Below are 18,584 nucleotides of genomic sequence, written 5' to 3'. Positions count from 1 at the left end.
ACAGTCCAAACACCAAAGAACATATATTCGGCACTATTCACAAACCTTAGAAATTGAAATTTTGATTCGGGTACTTACACTTCGATTTGGCTCGATTCCTTTTGTGGGAATGTTGCTGGGACTGAGACAAGCAAAACCCCCCAAGAATCTCGAGCCATGGTGGCCGGAGGAGGCGGCGCCGCCACAACAGTAACTTCCGGCGGTTGCTACACCGTGTGTGGTTGTCGCCGGAGTGCAAGGCATAGCCCAAAAGATGGAGCTCGTCGAGCCCGTCAGTTTGATAGGTGGCACGACACGAGGTGACGTCGGATGGTGGAGAAATCGGCCGGAGATGTTTTTTTGGGTCGGGTGAACAGTACCGAGCTCGGGTGAACAGTAACCCGAGCTGATTTTTAATCTCCTTTCCTTCCTTTTATACTATTTCCAAAATCGGAAACGAAATTCCGACGTTAATAACTTTCGCGTCCGACGTCCGATTCGAACGTGTGACATGTCCACGAACTCGTATCGATGAGCTCTACGACTTTTGTGAAAGAAGTTTTCGCAACCGAGCGACGGAATAAAAGTCGATCTATACGTTGCGGTAACGTTACGTTTTCTAATTAAACGATCTGAGAACGTTTCCGTTTTCGTTTCGAAATGTCGCAAACCTCCAATTGTCGTCTTGAATTAATTTCACAAGTTTAACACTTTGAAAATACTCGATATTTAGTTTCTAAAAATTCGGGTTATTACATTCTACCCCCCTTAAAAGGAATTTCGTCCCGAAATTCAAGTTCACTCAATAAACAACTGTGGGTATCTCGTCTTCATATCCGACCCTAGCTTCCATGATGCATCACCTTCATCATGATGGCTCTACAATACCTTGACTAGCTCCACTTCCTTCCTCCAAAACTTCTTTGTGGATCTATTCAAAATACAAACCGGCTCAAAACAAAAGTGGTATTTTCTTTTACCTCAATGGTGTTATGATCGATCACATATGCGACACATCAGGATCATACTTCCTCAACATGGAAATGTAGAAGACATTGTGAACGTCCGACATGCTAGTAGGTAAGGCTAGTTTTCCCACCTTCTCGAGAATCTCAAAGGCCCAACATACCTCCGCCAACTTTTCTTTCTTGTCAAATCTCACTACACCCAACTTTGGCCCAACAGATAGGTGATCGACATGGTCTACCTTAAGTGCCTCATAGGGTACCATGCCGATGCTGGAATGGTAACTGTCGTTGTAGGCGAACTCAATCAATCTCAAATGATTTCACAGCTACCTTAAAATCCAGCATACAAGCTCTCAACCTATCTTCCGTTACCTCAAACTTCCTCCATCAGACAATCTGTCACATCTCCTAACAGTAATAGTCGCATGTGAGCTACTCAAAATATAATCATCCTCCCGAAACATAATGATGTTTTCAGCATGGAGGCGTCCACGCCCTCTTTTGTCTAGTTCACCACTCTCTTGCGATTTGACAGACTATCCTCACGTCATGAGTTAGATCATACCACTAAGCATGGTCAAAACTCTCAACATCTAACATGAGTCAAATCAATGATTAACACATGCCTACTACTTACATCACACATAGTGGTTTTCAAATAAACGTGCTTTATCAAGACAATACCTTCATGACTTCACCACAAATCATCATTAGAATAACGAACCTACCATTCCTTCCAATCAACAAAATAATCCCCTTTCATGATCATCTTATTATAACCATAAAAAGTTGTCGTGCATGATACCCACTCAAGTACCATATTTGTATCGGCAACACGATAAATAAATCTTAACTCATTGAGTTCACAACCACAACAGAACACCACCTTGGATTAAGAATTACTCTCAAACAGTTCACCAGAGAATCGACTAATATACGCAAAAGGCTGTAGAAAATTCTACTACCACCACAAGAGAGATGCATCACGCATCCTACCACCTTCACCAAAGCTCACCGTCAGAAAAGAAGTTACAGCTACCTGCTTCAAGTCGCAGGACAGGTAAAGAAAATATTTATCTCCCGATAGTGGAACATGAAAATTAGGTGGAATTACAGTGCAAAATAAACACAACCACAACTGAGATATACAATACCCCTTAGTTCATGCATACCTCAAATGTATGACACATGGTCCCACACAACGCCCCAGTGGCATCATCTATAGTATTGATTTTTCCCACAGTCGTAATACAATAAATTCAGTAAACAATTCAACAACTGAATCCTGATATTGGGTCCACCATCTCCTCCAGACTAACCCAAGATTGTTGCCGCACTACCACTCTAACAGTTGTTTCTTTACTTTTATCATGACTCTCATGGCCAACGCATTCGGCCAAAATAACTCCTATGCAAGCAGCAATATAATTGATCATTCTCTTATCGTAAAATTTATCCCTTGTTGAACACTTGAGTCAACATCTCCTTATCCAACAATAATAATTTGATGCATAGAGGGAAAAAGAGCATCTAAGTCTCGAATACTAACACCACTTGCACTTGAAAAGAAAATCTGATTCTCAACCATTTCTTTACCGGTTGGAAGGTGCTTGTCACGAAAAATTCATCAAAACACCACTAAGCTAAGGTCATCTCATACTTTACCTTCAATAGAGTCACTTCACCGCCATTGCGTCTCATTTGGACCTGTGGCATTGTGAAGTTCCAATCCCCAACACCAAAATAATTTAATCCTGAAAGATCAGCGTTCTCATTTAAATGCTCATCTAGCAAATAATTAATTCATATCACCACATTGAGATTTCTCCATCACCTTATATTTCTTGCTCAGCCAAGAACAATGCGTAACATCAATTGTCTATAGCCGAACCAAAACAAGTTTGGAATGTCACGTCGACAAAATGTGAATCTCAATTCAATAATTGTATTACCACTTTATGGACGTATCATACGCCCTACCACTCTGTTACCAATAGCGTTAGAGATGTCAGTCACGAAAATTTTCGTTAACCACCTCCAACCTATGGTCTACACATCTCTTACCTGAACATAATATCTCAACCTTGTTAGGTTTCAACTTAGATTAGTTGCATAACTAAAATCTAGTCTTTAACATTTAAACACTGAACATCCCTCAATATAGGGTTAACGCTCTCTATCAAGACTCCTTGATAGTTCTCTGCCCTGATAGGAAACTATATACTCAAACCTGTTAGCATTCCAGTATTTGGATCGCATGTCAAACTCAGAGAGTATTGTAGCCTCTCTAAGCTGATCGCACCAGTCATTAAGTCTTTGAATTCATTTGTCCCATCCATACGGCGTCTTCGTTATAGGGGCTATAACACAGTATCTCCTGAAACGTCTCACTTTACTCTGATATCACAACGATGTCTGTGATAGCTACTTCAGATCCACATACTCAACATATGCCATGACTCAAACTCTCATGGCATTATCCGCCTTGATTCAAAGATACGAAACTCTGGTTTCATGGGTCTACGAATAAACCCACCATGTCAAAACAATCAATCACCGTGTACTGTGTACTCAACCAATCAATTCCTATGATCACATCATAGGTGTGATCCGGAATCACGATCAAATAAGCAGAGAACTCTCCACTTCCAATCACAATAGGACAAGCCTTTCATTGTCTCCAATTCGAGGAACACTCCAAATGCGAAGTGACACATAAAGAGTTTCTCATAGATGTAGGAGTCAATCCTACCATCTCCTCTACCGAACTATCACTAATAAGTGTCAATATCATCTTCTTCTCTTTCTCAGGGTACTCAATCATCTCAAAATAGATTATGATGCCCTCAATCCAGTGGTCCACTACCATATGATCCAGGCCTCTATGAAATAAGACGTTGACAGACGATTAAAGTCGTTGATCAACTTAACAAACGACTATCGTCGTCTCTAACGACAGTAGCAGGGTCAACCTGTTCTGCCCGTGGAGCAACCTCCTCGTAAAGGTTATCCACATTGCGAACTCGGCCTGCAACCATACCTCGGCCGCGACCTCTCGTCCTTCTTCGGCCCTGTTCACAGCCCTTTTTCCAAATTCATCACCATTCAACAATTAACACTTAGTCATACATGGGAAGTCTCGAATTCGACAAAATAGATCCAACTAATATCAATCATGAAATTTCAGAAGAAGGTGAATCATCGGAGTATCGTCACAATACTCTCTACAGGACCAAACCATAAGGTATGGCTCCTAACACTCTCGCGTACCCGACGACATATCAATACCGAGGAGCATGTGATGGGTGCCCGCCTGCAGTCGGATCATCGCTCCCGGATGATATTGATAATCGCCAAATACACACTTAGGCTCTGATACCAACTGTAACGACCCCAAAATTTCAAGCTTAAAAACTCAAAATTTCAAAGTCGTTAAACACCAAACAATTTCAACGAATCGAAATCATTTAAAATGCCACAGCGGATCATCTCTGAGTTCAAAATACAACTCAGTTAAACCGATTATTACAACCCAAATTATAATTCAATATTATAACAAATGGAATTGCGTAATCCTCACAACAAACTCACAAGATAGTCACACAAAATCCTCACACAAGTTGGAGATAAATAACTTCAAGTCCTCTGAGCGGTCCGTCAATTCCCGCTAATCCACACCTGCGGAGTTATCCACTACACCATCGAATTGGTGCACCGGGATTGTAAACACAAACCCGGTAAGCTTTTACAGCTCGTATGAGTAAAATGAAAATATATAACTCGCATATCAATATATACGAAAATCCACAAATCAAACAAATATAAATGCACTCATGAGTCAGTAGACGGCCCATCTGGTTGTCCCAAAGAAAAAGAAGCGCTCATGAGGAATTAAGTAACCCTTCTGGTTACCCAAATGCATTTATAATACGGGTACCAAGAACGCTGGTACACATCTGTTACCCCTCTCGTAATACACCGCCGATATTGGATAGCCACCCGCTACCCAACATCCAAAACAATCTGAGTACCCATGAGCAGATAACCACCCGTTACCTCACATGCAGTACTAAGGCAGACAGACTAGAGCTCTAACTGTATCGTAACTTTCGCCCGGCCAAAGGCTAGGTTCTGACTTGCCAAACACGTACAATAATCTCACATCATATTGTACCAATCACGTCCGAAGACAAATCAACATTTTAACAATCTCAATGTTAAAAATCACGTACAATAATCTCACATCATATTGTACAAATCAAAATCACATGCTCGATATTTAAATCTCGTCATTGAAATGACATAAATCACGATAAAATCATAACAGTATATTATATAGCAAACTATATATATATGTACATATTTACCATTTATACAATATATATATAATCCATTATATCGTATACATGTCATATTTCATAAACACGTCCGAAGACAAAAACTCGTCCGAAGACAAAACTCGTCCGAAGACAAAACATTTTAACAAACTCATGTTAAAACCACGTACAATAATCACACCTCATATTGTACAAAAATCACATCACATGCTCAACATTTAATTCTCGTCATTCGAAATGACCAATTCCAATGAATTCATAACAGTATATAATATAGCAAACTATATATATATGTACTTATTACCATTTATACGATATATACGTAATCCACTATATTGTATACGTGTCGTAATTCAATATTAAAAACTCTTGCAAAAATCTTGGAATCACCGCAAGGGTAGATTCGTAAATAAGTGAGATTTTACTCACCTTCTTTCCTGCGTGCAACTTCCACGACCCTGAAAGTAATTTCCTCACTCGTTTCGTCAGTCACCTAATAGCACGATAAATGCTTAGAAAATGATACTTAAAATATCAGGTAACGAGTTCAGCACAGCTAAGTGTTGTTCATAAAACATTGTTCACGGGAACACTGTTTATGTTACTAATCACTGTTTTCTACAAACCACTGTTCACAGTTACTGTTTTACCAAAACACTGTTCACAGTTACTGTTTACCATGTCACTGTTCAAATTACTGTTACAGTTTACTATTCACAGTTACTGTTACAGACCACTATTCATGCGACGGTACTATTCACCGGTACTATTCACAGTCACTATTCATGCGGCGTTACTGCTCACCGACCGCCACCAATCATCACCAAATTTCACCACCACAACCTAAACAACATTTCCAACAACTTCCTAGTTGACACAAAGTTCTAAATCCGAGCCTAAACAGTCCAAACACCGAAGAACATATATTCGGCACTATTCACAAACCTTAGAAATTGAAATTTTGATTCGGGTACTTACACTTCGATTTGGCTCGATTCCTTTTGTGGGAATGTTGCTGGGACTGAGACAAGCAAAACCCCCCAAGAATCTCGAGCCATGGTGGCCGGAGGAGGCGGCGCCGCCACAGCAGTAACTTCCGGCGGTTGCTACACCGTGTGTGGTTGTCGCCGGAGTGCAAGGCATAGCCCAAAAGATGGAGCTCGTCGAGCCCGTCAGTTTGATAGGTGGCACGACACGAGGTGACGTCGGATGGTGGAGAAATCGGCCGGAGAAGTTTTTTTGGGTCGGGTGAACAGTACCGAGCTCGGGTGAACAGTAACCCGAGCTGATTTTTAGAAAAATCTGATTTTTAATCTCATTTCCTTCCTTTTATACTATTTCCAAAATCGGAAACGAAATTCCGACGTTAATAACTTTCGCGTCCGACGTCCGATTCGAACGTGTGACATGTCCACGAACTCGTATCGATGAGCTCTACGACTTTTGTGAAAGAAGTTTTCGCAACCGAGCGACGGAATAAAAGTCGATCTATACGTTGCGGTAACGTTACGTTTTCTAATTAAACGATCTGAGAACGTTTCCGTTTTCGTTTCGAAATGTCGCAAACCTCCAATTGTCGTCTTGAATTAATTTCACAAGTTTAACACTTTGAAAATACTCGATATTTAATTTCTAAAAATTCGGGTTATTACAATGATGTTGGCGGATATAACTTGCCCCGAAATAATATATACATATACGTATTTTGATATAATGATCAAACCTACTTCAAAAATATAAACAACCTTCTTTATAGATTCATCTGCCATCCAACAAAGTTTTAGGCAGCTTGTAATATATTAAGGTGACGAATGGTGATGATCATATGATGGTGATGTTGGTGTAAGAACTCCATAATGCATGACCAATGATGTTATGCGTGTAATTCTCTTGTACTGATATATTGAATTTGACCCAGTCATGAGTTAAGTTAATAACCATCAATTGCAAATATAGACAAGAAGTTCCAAGAACTAATTGACTGAAATTAGAGAGGCTGTAAAAACGATAAACCAAACAGGTGTGTGGTGCTTCATATCTGAAAGCCAGAATAGAACTTCTAAGTTTGGAAATAGTACAGAGAAATTCAGGCATAACGGTTTCCGACATTCCCAACCAGTCATGCAATCCCCTCAATATAACCCCTCCTTCATTTCAACCCTCCCACCCTCACCTATAAGCAGCCTCTTGGGTCTTACCGAGGAGGCGGTGCAGACCCAGAAAGAAAATAAAAATGAAAGCCTCAGGCTGCATACTATCTTTCCTTTTTGTCTTCTCTTCTATCTCATCTATCTCTGTAGCTCTAACAGATGCCGAAGCGTCCTTTCTTGTACGTCGCCAGCTGCTAACGCTCCCGGAGGGCGGTGACCTACCCGATAACTATGAAAATGGGGTTCAGCTGAACATGGAGTTCCCCAACCCTAGGCTTCGACGTGCATACATTGCACTCCAGGCTTGGAAGAAGGCCATATACTCTGACCCTCAAAAGAAAACTGCCAACTGGGTTGGTCCTGAAGTATGCAACTACACAGGAGTGTTTTGTGAAAAAGCAATGGATGACCCAAAAATCGACGTGGTGGCGGCCATTGATCTGAATGGGGCTGACATTGCAGGATACCTTCCTGCTGAGTTGGGCCTATTGCAAGACCTTGCCGTGTTCCACATCAACTCCAACAGGTTCTGCGGTATCGTGCCCCAAAGCTTTTGCAAGATGACTCTCCTCTACGAGCTTGATATCAGCAACAACCGCTTTGTGGGTGAGTTCCCAGGAGTGTACGCATGCCTTCGCCTCAAGTACTTCGACATCAGGTACAATGAGTTTGAAGGTTGCCTGCCACCTGATCTCTTCAATATGGATCTGGATGCCTTGTTCATCAACAACAATAGATTCGGATGCCCTATTCCTGAAAACATTGGCAACTCTAATGTGTCGGTTCTCGTCATTGCCAACAACAACTTCGAGGGTTGCATTCCTAGCAGCATCGGGAAAATGAGGAACCTGAACGAGCTCATCTTCTCAAACAACAAACTAGGCGGGTGTGTGCCTCCCGAGCTCTTCCAAATGTCGAGCCTGACAGTGTTGGACATCAGTGCAAACTCATTCAGCGGCATCCTGACGAAATCGTTCAAGGTCGAGAATGTGGAGGAGTTCAGCCTTGCAAACAACCAGCTGACCGGGTTTGTTCCCGACAGCATTTGCAAGCTGCCTGGTTTGAAGAACTTCACATACTCCAACAACTTCTTCAACGGCGCAGCCCCCGAATGTGTGCCTACCAAAAGACAGGACATCGTGATGGACGACTCAAGCAACTGCTTACCGGATAGGCCTAAACAGAGGTCACCAAAAGAATGCCAAGCAGTGGTGAGCAAGCCGGTGGATTGCAGCAAGGCCAAGTGCGGAGGTGGCGGAGTGCCTCCAAAGCCGCCAGTGCCACAACAACCTCCCAAGGTAGAGACACCAAAACCACAACCACCAAAGGAGGAACCACACCCTCCTCCTCATAACATACAAAGCCCGCATGCTCAATCACCACCTCCAGTGTACTCGCCACCACCAGCTCCAGTCCACTCTCCACCACCACCGGCACCCGTCCACTCGCCACCACCCCCAGTGCACTCTCCCCCACCCCCAGTGCACTCTCCTCCACCACCAGTCCAATCTCCCCCACCACCAGTGCACTCTCCACCACCACCTGTTCACTCCCCACCACCCCCTGTCCAATCCCCACCACCACCGGTCCACTCTCCTCCACCACCTGTTCACTCCCCACCACCCCCTGTCCAATCCCCACCACCACCGGTCCACTCTCCTCCACCACCTGTCCACTCTCCACCACCACCAGTCCAATCTCCCCCACCACCAGTGCACTCTCCTCCACCACCTATCCAATCTCCCCCACCACCAGTGCACTCTCCTCCACCACCTGTCCAATCTCCCCCACCCCCAGTGCACTCTCCTCCACCACCAGTCCACTCTCCGCCACCCCCAGTCCAGTCTCCCCCACCACCGGCTCCAGTGCACTCTCCGCCACCTCCAGTGAAGTCTCCACCACCACCGACTCCAACCATCTCTCCACCACCTCCAGAAAAATCCCCACCACCACCAGCACCAGTCCACTCTCCACCACCCCCGGTGCAGTCCCCACCACCACCAGCACCGGTCCACTCTCCACCACCCCCGGTGCAATCTCCACCTCCTGCCTCACCACCGCCAGCACCGGTCCACTCTCCACCACCCCCGGTGCAGTCACCACCACCAGCCCCGGTCCACTCTCCACCACCTCCAGTGAAGTCTCCACCACCAGCCTCACCACCGCCAGTGAAGTCTCCACCACCAGCCTCACCACCGCCAGTGAAGTCTCCACCACCAGCCTCGCCACCTCCAGTGCAGTCTCCACCACCAGCCTCGCCACCTCCAGTGCAGTCTCCACCACCCGCCTCTCCTCCACCGGTCGAAGCACCACCACCAGACGACTTCGTGCTGCCACCAAACCTGGGATTCCAATACCAGTCACCGCCTCCGCCTATGTTCCCAGGCTACTAAGCAGTAGCAGCTGGTGCACTATATCAACCGCTCTATCCTACAGCGCGACTACTCTCTTTATAAGGTTTAAAAAGGCGTCATTTTGTTAGTTGATCATAGCTTGTATAGTAAATTCGAGACATCAAACCATAAACCTTCTCGATTGTACGCCTACATAATGCAATAAAGGACGTTATCGGCATAATGTACAATCTTTTTTTTTCTTTATAGTATCATGCGTCTCCTCGTCTATTTGTCGTTGCATGCATGTCACTTATGATTTGTGAATGAGTTTTTCTTTCTAATGGGTTATGATGCACCGGAACACTGCACCAAATCAAAATTGGGTTATGAAGCTAGTGAACCAAAACAAACATGAAATTACGTAAAAGAAAGCTAGCTGGGAACTTTGCATGCTCACAGTCACACCAACAAGAGAGAAACACTGGTGCATGCACCTTACGTTAATTCTTTGTATTACAACTGCAGATATATTGAGTAATAGTACCAAAATTTGACCGAGTTTTGATGTTGTTTCTGCCATATACGAGCTCTAAAGGGCAACGACTCAAAAACTGAAAACATGTACTTAATCAGTCAAGTAACCTCAGAGTGCATATTCTGGCGCCATGTATCCTTGCACAACAAATAGGAAGTAATAAGCAAATCGTGACTTTTAACTCTCATTCATCATTTTATGACTGCAATGTGTAGTGTAAAACTGTAAACATAATCCCCAAAGTCCCAAACTGTATCCAAGCTCCGGAAACAGTATTAAAAAGCACTTAAATTCTATTGAGAAGGAAAAATAAAAGATATGAAAGGTTCCTTGCATAGTTCCAGCGATTCTAGTGCTAATATGCGTCTTCTCCTCTTTGTTCAGCTTGGCCAAACCAGAGTCTGAGATTTTAAGGTCCCTATCTACCAATATGTTTGTCATTTTGATGTCTCTATGAACAATTTTCGGTTAGTTCCTCGTAACTACTTTTATTCTTTAAAGGTTAGTCATGGAAATTGGAAAGACGAGTGGCAGTGAGTTCAGACGCCGACGTCTCCGACTTTTACTTGTCTCATGTCATGAATGGTGGAAACATTTCCTACATCTGGGTAGGTCTGAATCATCTGATCGCAGCCATTTAACGTATCTGGAAATCGAATCTGGGCATATACTAATGAAAGCATTGAATTTAAAAGGCTGGACGAGGTATGAACGTACCAGGACGAGAAGGTTCAAACTTGCTCCAAGTTTTTACATTTTATCTAGACCTCTTCAAACTAAGCAATTACATAATTCATCGGGGAAATGCAGCATCAGCTGCAGTATAACTGGTAGCTAGGAGACTCATTCTATAAACAGTAAATGAATCAAAACAAATGAATGTGGTTAAAAAAAGACGGTAATATACAAACATGGCCATAGTTGAAGACTTGAAGTCAATATTCAGATACCTTGCAGTCTCCAGTGCATTTCCAGGGGTTCACTTGCTTGTATGGTGAAGTCAAACTTCAATCTACGTAGGAGTAGGTGCTTTCTGTGGATGTATGGTTAGGCGATGTTGCACAATATTTTATTACTGAGTCCCAATTTTACCTGCATCAATATTTAGGACAGATGATGAGGATGAGGCTGTCCATTTTGAATCAGACTGAATGAAGCTTCGAGTCTCTTCAAAGCTCTCTTGCATATTTGGATCGGAGTCCTCCGTAAACGCTTTGAATCTCATCTCATCATCATAAATACTCGGATTTACTGTCACTTCATGAACAGCAGTTCGGCCTTCAAGCATGCTCACTACTTCAGACATTGTGGGCCTTAAAGCCGGTGATGCATTCGCGCATAGTAGAGCTACCTTTATCATTCTCAGTGCCTCTTCCTTTTTGAACCCAGAACCCAACTTTGGATCCACCAGCTCCATTAGATTTCCTTTTTGTTGTAAAACAAGGGCCTGTATTGGGAAAGAAACATGAGAATATCATAAGTGGAACAAGACCAGCAAGACAATATGAAGCCATTTAATGTTTTCACTTATTTGATAGAAGAAAGATCTTACCCAATCTAGAAGGCATACAAAATTTTCGTTTGGCCGATATTTGATGTTGTTTTTCCCTGATACCAGTTCCAGTGCTACAACCCCAAAACTGTAGACATCTGCCTTTTCGGTTAAATAGCCCCATAAAGCATACTCTGGAGCCATGTATCCTCTGCACAATAACAACCATACCGTGACCCCTTGTTGACTTCATAAGGTTATAATCAAACAAATTTAGGTACCAGAATATGTGGTCACTAACTCACTATATATGCAAGGTTGCTAATGATGTAGTTAAATTGTCAAACAAAAAAACAAATCGACCAACAAAGACCCTTATGCTAAACAAGAAACTGAAAAAACAAACTCAGTGAATGAAAGGGTGCTTACATAGTTCCAGCAACTCTGGTGCTGATATGGGTATGCTCCTCTTCGTCCAGCTTAGCCAAACCAAAGTCAGCTATCTTAGCATTAAGGTTACTATCGAGCAATATGTTGGTTGGTTTGATATCTCTATGAACGATTTTCAAGGTTCCATCATGCAGGAACGCAAGACCCCTTGCAATACCAACACATATTTTCTGCCTTGTCGGCCAGTTCAATTTCCGCACGGCTTCCTCGGAACCTGAATTCAACAAAGATAACTTCAGAAATGTTTCATCAAGCAGGTAATCAGATAAGTACCCATCCACTTCTGAATTTTCCAGCTTACCAAATAAATTATGCGAAAGGCTATTATTCTCCATGTATTCATATACCAATAATAATTGATTTCCTTCCGTGCAACATCCATAAAGTTTAACAAGATTTGGGTGTTGTAATGCAGACATCATGCCTATTTCATTCACGAATTCACGATTTCCCTGCTTTGATCTTGAAGAAAGTTGTTTAACGGCAATAAAGCTACCATCCAATAATTCACCCTGCCAAGATAACAAACCATTAACAAACAAACTGAACATACTATTACAAAAGAAACTTAAAAATTATAGAATACCTTGTAAACAGCTCCAAAGCCACCTTCCCCGAGTTTGTTTGCAGCACTAAAGTTGTTGGTCGCAGCTTTAATTTGTTTGAATCTAAAGAAACCAGTTTGCAGATCCAATCCTCTCAGTTCTGTATAACAGGGTAGAAAATACTTGGCATTAACGTGAAGCTTAAACGGTAAAGAGCAGGTTTCAACTTCCAAATCGGCATTTATGGATACTGTGCAATCATTGGACCATTTCCAAAATTCTTACAGTACTGTGGGAAAATGCATTACTAGTATGGTTTCACAACTGAAAATTGATTTGCACAGGTATCTACTGTACCTTCTTCCCTGGTTTTCTTGCGTCCAAAGCAGCCTCTTAACCAAAGAATACCAAAAATCAAGAAGATTAGGCATAAAGCTGAAACAACTCCAACCACAATGTAAATCTTCGTTTTGCTATCATCAGGAGGTTCAAAATCTAAAGTAAGATAGATGCAAAGATCAGTGATCATAAGATTGCAGTTTATGGAAGTTATAACCATATAGCTCAACAACATTTCTTATATACAGCAATATGTGAGATACATGTATAAAGATTAAAAATTTAAACTAGTCTATAAGATAGAAGCAAGACACAAAGATAGCATCGAATAATGTAAGGAAGACGTGAAATATGTTTGTCTTTTAACTCCTCTAAGTGAAAACGCATAGATACACCATTTAATATACTAACCAAATATACATGAATACTAAGTACTGACTCTTTACCGATATATGGACTTATATAGAGGTGAACTTTATTTAAAGATTCAAGGTATATAAATTATAATCCTTTTTTTCACGACTAATTGTTTTAGTGTATGTAATTATGATCACCTGGCCTAGAATAATTGACAGGCTTCTCTCAGGATTAATAGTTTAGGCAATGCAGTAAAACAAAAAAACATTCATATCCAATAACATACCAGACTGCACAGAGATGGCTGATATAAGAGAACCATATTTTCCTCTTAGAGGAACGTTAGTTGTCCCCCTCCCAGCCCACTGGAAGCGGATCTCTAGAGTCTTCAAATTAACAACTGCTTTAAATACCTTGATCACTTCCTTATCAACTCCTAGTGCTTCCTCCTTAATATTGAAATCCTTCAATACCAATTTGTCCTGCAATAAGTTATCAGAAAACAATAAAGACAACGTTACAGTGAAAACTATGTAAATCCAAGAATATCCGGTGTTAAGAATAGGTAATTTAGTTGTGAAAAAGTAAATCCTAGGGAACAGTTAGATCTATCGGAGTGATTAGAAATAGACCACAAAAGTAACACAGATATAAGATCTACTTAATATGACAATTATCCACCAAGATGGCTTAACTAACATATTCAGAGTAATCCTACCTTTTACTTCCCTAATTTTTTCAACTGCTGCATGCCTGACTCGTTCATGACATGACATATCATACAAAAAAGTAAAAGTACAGAAATTACTACCTGAATATAAACATCAAACATTCGTCTTCCAAGACCGTAATAAGATCTGTTGTCTCTGAGAACTATCTCTGCGAAGTGTAGTTTCACAGTGTAATTTCCATTTGCTAAGCAACGGGCATAGTAGGTGAGAGAAAGAGGAGAAAGTCGTGCAGTTGTGTACAACTCGGAGTTGTTCATTTTGAGTATGGAAACATTAGTTGCAATATAATCGCTGTCACTACTCCAATTATCAACGAAATCACCGGTGCTACTAAACCCCCAATGAGGGGGTGTGGCCTGAAAAAATGTTGCTGCACCTCCTGAGGCTTCATCTCCTTCATACTTGACGCTTCCGAAAGTGGTTGGTTTTCCACCACAGTTTATATGCAATGAGTACTTATCTACACAGAGCAAACAATATATAACAAGAAAACGCAGCACTATGTTTTGTAGATTTTCCACGGTATATCAACACAGAAGCCTACACCTAAGGACCTAAAGTTTGAATTCTGGATAAGATTCTATTACCTTTTGAACATGAGTTTAGGCAATTGCTTAGCATTCTACATTACAATTTGAGAATTCCGTCAGTTTATAGAATTGAACTGTGAAAGCTAGAAATTCATTGGGTGTGAGGCTTACGAGTTGTTCTGTTGTGAAATACCTCTGAACCAATTGCTGATGAAACAAAATCAGTTACTTTCAAAGAATGTAAGGTCATGTTTATCTTGAAGATGTTAGAAGGAAAAAAAAAACTGAAATGGAATTTCTCTTACAAAGTTCCTCGACAAACAGTTGGGACAGAGCTCTGAGAGAAGTTATTGTAGGAGACATCTATATTGCTGCACACACAGATAAAGCCCTACATCAATAACAACTCTGAGAAAAAAACATCATTATTAAATTATGATCATACAGACATCTTAAAATCATTGGTAATTTAGAAAGTCATGTAACTTGGAAAGAATGATGATCATCACAACATCATCACAAGAAGTTTATGTTCTGATAATTTAGAAAGTCATGTAACTTGGAAGGAATGATGATCATCACATCATCATCACAAGAAGTTTATGTTCTGATAAATTGATGATCAAAGGGACGCCAAAGCTTTATACAGAACCACACCAACGCATGCTTTAGGCAACTATATGCCGGGTCAGAGGCTCTACAATTTCAATGAACCAAATGATTCTATCGGGCAATGAACCAAATGATTTTGTGCAATTGCATGAACTTTAGGACCATGTGACAAATTCTATCCAATTCGTGCTGATAAGATTAAGTTATCCTCCTTCAGATCTTTGAGCATGTTCAGATTTGAAGCTGCACTTATAGTGAACTTAAATGCAGCACCACCACCAGCAGCTTCTGCTATTATGAACTGCAGAAGCTACTGATCATGCTTTATCTACTTTAATTTTTCTAGGATAATAGTTGCGTTTATGATCCAAATTGATGAAAAGGATGAAACAGAAATAAAAATGACAAATGAGATGAAGAAACATACTAGCGAGTGTCTCTACTTTTGATCCAGTCGGGAAGCCCAGTAAGCAAGTTACTTGTCAAATATCTGATCAGCGACCAATAGAAACAGTTCAGGTCAAAAAAGAGCAATAGAAAACGGCTGCTGATAATAGTGTGTGTATGTGGGTGAGCGTGTGCGTGTGAGTGGGAGTGGGAGTGTGAGTGTGAGTGTGAGATAGATATACAGATTGGTTCAAAGGTTATGCAGAAAGACAGAACAGTAAAATGATTTAAAACTTGATCCATATTCATACAGCCTTTCCCTTATATACTTAATGGTAATATACTGACAAATTTAGATAGATCAGTTGCTATATCTGTGTGTTTAAAACATCCAACTCTTACTCATCTTCTCAGTTTTTTTCTTTTGGAGGGAAAGAAAACATGAAATTTGGAAAGTAATGCATGCACGAACTGCAAATCAAGGGAACAGTCCTACATCATAATGCACGCTAATAACCCTCGTGATTTTATCCTTACATTGTTGACAACTGCATTATATTAGCAAAATTCGGAACGGCCCCTTTCAATCTGTTGAAGCTTAGATCTCTGCAGAAAAAGGAAAGAAGAAAAAACAGAATTAAACTAGAAATCATAAACTTAAAAAAAAAAATTGGGAATATGCAGAATGGTTACCAATGACAATAATGAGTTTATTTATTATCATGATGACTCTGATTAAGTTAGCCAGATGTAATGTGATGTATATTTGTATCAAACTATCAGAACAGTAAAAGACTGATCCAGTTGAAGGTTGAGTCACATGGTATGCCTATACGTATTGAAGTAAAAGAATATATATATATATATATATATGTATGTATATATGTATATATAGGGCCCTTCCACTAAGGGATCCCTTTTTTTTTTGTCTTTTAAAGGGATAGCTCATTAAACATCTCCACCGTTCAACTTTTAGGGTCTAATGTGTAGATCACCCCTGTCAAATTTCAGCTAAAATGGTGATCGTTAAGGTATCAAAACTTGGCGAAAGCAATGGACGCACCAAATCTGTCAAACATGAACCGTTCATGCTTATAAGTTTAAATCACAGTTTTGAATGCCTTAAACACCTCCATTTTGGATGAAATTAGATGTGATCTACACATTATACTCTAAATGTTGAACGGTGGAGATGCTGAAATGTGATCGAAAAGTTGGTCAAGTGACTTATCCCTTTTTTAGACCCCAAAAAAGGATCTCTTAGTGGAAGGGCCCTATATATATATATATATATATATATATATATATATATATATATATATATATATATATATAACATAAATGTCTAACAAACCATAAGAGATGTTGGTAAAAGTGAGATGATAAACTATAAAAACACTGAAGTATCAGGCCTAGAATGATTCAATAAATTTAGCATTATAAGAAGAAAGTTAAAGCCCGTAAATTTCTGACATAGCCGAATTATTAAAAAAATAGTTTTCTTTTTGTTATAACTTCAGACAACTCAACCACACAGAAAAGTCTTAGGTCGCTCTACATTTACATATGTAATCATTTTGTAATACAACTATAATTACATAAGCTATATTATGAAAAAGTAAATTATGAATAAACAGTTGACTTACAAAACAGCCAGATTTGTCATGGTAGATATATATTCAGGGATTTCTCCTGTTATATTGCAGCTCCTTAACATCCTGCAGTTTTAACAACTCTTATAAGAACATATATATTTCCAAGCAGGTGACATCAATCAGAAATTAAATTATAAGAGTAAATATGGCTTACAGTTTCTGCATGTTTGTCATGTTTGATAAGTTTGGAAACTCTGAACTCCCACCACTTAAGTCACCAATTCTCCTGGAAATGGTCATGGCATGCCAATTTATGAGAGTACAAATATCTTAAGTAATTATTCAAGGTTTTTGTTAAATTTGAAAAGCATCTAAAGATCTCAAGGAAATTATGTAGATACAGGGTGAGAACTAAGAAGCCTGAACTCACAGGTCTGTCAAATTCTTCAAGAAAGAGAGACTAGATGGAAGGGGACCTTCAAGACCACTCGCTTGCATCTCTCTGTAAGAAACATAGTTAATGGATTTAAATTGTAGCCATCTAAAAGTATCTTCAGAATAGAAAATCATATAAAAGAAAAGCTTCTTACAAGCTTATGAGGTCTTTCCAACTTGTAAAGTAGTTGGGTATACTTCCAGTGAAGTTGTTACTACCTATCAGGCTGTTAAGAAAAAAAAAAAAAAAAAAAGAGGACATAAGATTGAAGTGTTTCCTTTAGAAAAACATAAGGTAAAGTACAGAAAAATCACTTACAGATGTGTTAATTTGGTCAGATTAGTGAGAGAGGCAGGCAACTCTCCAGTGAGATTGTTAGCGCGAAGATGGCTGTAAATTACCAGTTGACAGGACCAAACCATAGTCAATTATCATTTTCACTAGCTTATATGAATATAAAGCTTATGAAATTTATGGAATTCAAAACCAACAAAGCTAAAACATGAATAAAAAAAGCACACTGACAGTTGCTTCATGTTAATCAGTTTTCCCAGGTCTGAAGGAATAGGTCCAGAAAAGAAGTTGCTTTCCAAGGCTCTGAAAGCATAGTCACTCGTGTCAGGCCAAACCAAGCCATTAAATCTAAATGATAATGAAAGAGATTGATAAGAATAAATTGGTGCATACAGAGCTTGGAGAGTTGTTATGTTTCCCAAATAGCCAGGGATAGGTCCAGATAAGTTGTTCACGCTGAGAACCCTGCTCTGGGTACATTGCATGAGTTCAGTTACCGGCATGAACATCA

At 40.3% G+C, this 18,584-nt stretch overlaps 2 protein-coding genes across 2 annotated transcripts in view; one reads left to right on the top strand and one right to left on the bottom strand.

Annotated features, from left to right (window-relative positions):
• The first annotated feature begins 7,517 nt into the window (after window positions 1-7,517).
• On the top strand, window positions 7,518-9,827 carry LOC126788647 (pollen-specific leucine-rich repeat extensin-like protein 3). The gene is made up of 2 exons (XM_050514656.1): window positions 7,518-9,350; window positions 9,759-9,827. Exons 1-2 carry the CDS (start codon window positions 7,518-7,520, stop codon window positions 9,825-9,827), a joined length of 1,902 nt encoding a protein of 633 aa, XP_050370613.1.
• A 1,146-nt stretch (window positions 9,828-10,973) lies between these two features.
• LOC126785777 (uncharacterized) overlaps window positions 10,974-18,584 on the bottom strand; it is a 32,954-nt gene continuing 25,343 nt past the window's right edge. The window contains exons 29-48 of the mRNA XM_050511415.1: window positions 18,467-18,538; window positions 18,305-18,376; window positions 18,098-18,169; window positions 17,934-18,005; window positions 17,774-17,845; window positions 17,558-17,629; window positions 17,395-17,466; window positions 16,286-16,354; window positions 15,789-15,851; window positions 15,055-15,120; window positions 14,921-14,956; window positions 14,807-14,841; window positions 14,300-14,679; window positions 13,775-13,970; window positions 13,150-13,287; window positions 12,834-12,952; window positions 12,549-12,759; window positions 12,227-12,461; window positions 11,858-12,008; window positions 10,974-11,752 (exon numbers count right to left, since the gene is read on the bottom strand). Of these exons, the coding sequence (XP_050367372.1) occupies window positions 11,378-11,752; window positions 11,858-12,008; window positions 12,227-12,461; window positions 12,549-12,759; window positions 12,834-12,952; window positions 13,150-13,287; window positions 13,775-13,970; window positions 14,300-14,679; window positions 14,807-14,841; window positions 14,921-14,956; window positions 15,055-15,120; window positions 15,789-15,851; window positions 16,286-16,354; window positions 17,395-17,466; window positions 17,558-17,629; window positions 17,774-17,845; window positions 17,934-18,005; window positions 18,098-18,169; window positions 18,305-18,376; window positions 18,467-18,538 (2,578 nt within the window). The 3' untranslated portion in view covers window positions 10,974-11,377. The remainder of the gene's footprint in view (window positions 11,753-11,857; window positions 12,009-12,226; window positions 12,462-12,548; window positions 12,760-12,833; window positions 12,953-13,149; window positions 13,288-13,774; window positions 13,971-14,299; window positions 14,680-14,806; window positions 14,842-14,920; window positions 14,957-15,054; window positions 15,121-15,788; window positions 15,852-16,285; window positions 16,355-17,394; window positions 17,467-17,557; window positions 17,630-17,773; window positions 17,846-17,933; window positions 18,006-18,097; window positions 18,170-18,304; window positions 18,377-18,466; window positions 18,539-18,584) is intronic.

This window comes from Argentina anserina, chromosome 3 (assembly GCF_933775445.1).
Source record: "Argentina anserina chromosome 3, drPotAnse1.1, whole genome shotgun sequence".
In the NCBI taxonomy this organism is placed as follows: domain Eukaryota; kingdom Viridiplantae; phylum Streptophyta; class Magnoliopsida; order Rosales; family Rosaceae; genus Argentina; species Argentina anserina.
The sequence above is the reverse complement of the archived record's forward strand: the minus strand, read 5'-3'. Positions and strand labels throughout refer to the sequence as shown.

Excerpts from the sequence above, each read along its gene's own strand:
- LOC126788647 (XM_050514656.1), top strand. The coding sequence starts at position 7,518 with ATGAAAGCCTCAGGCTGCATACTATCTTTCCTTTTTGTCTTCTCTTCT. Across the intron at positions 9,351-9,758 it reads CACCACCACCGACTCCAACC|TTCGTGCTGCCACCAAACCT; the intron begins ATCTCTCCACCA and ends CCACCAGACGAC.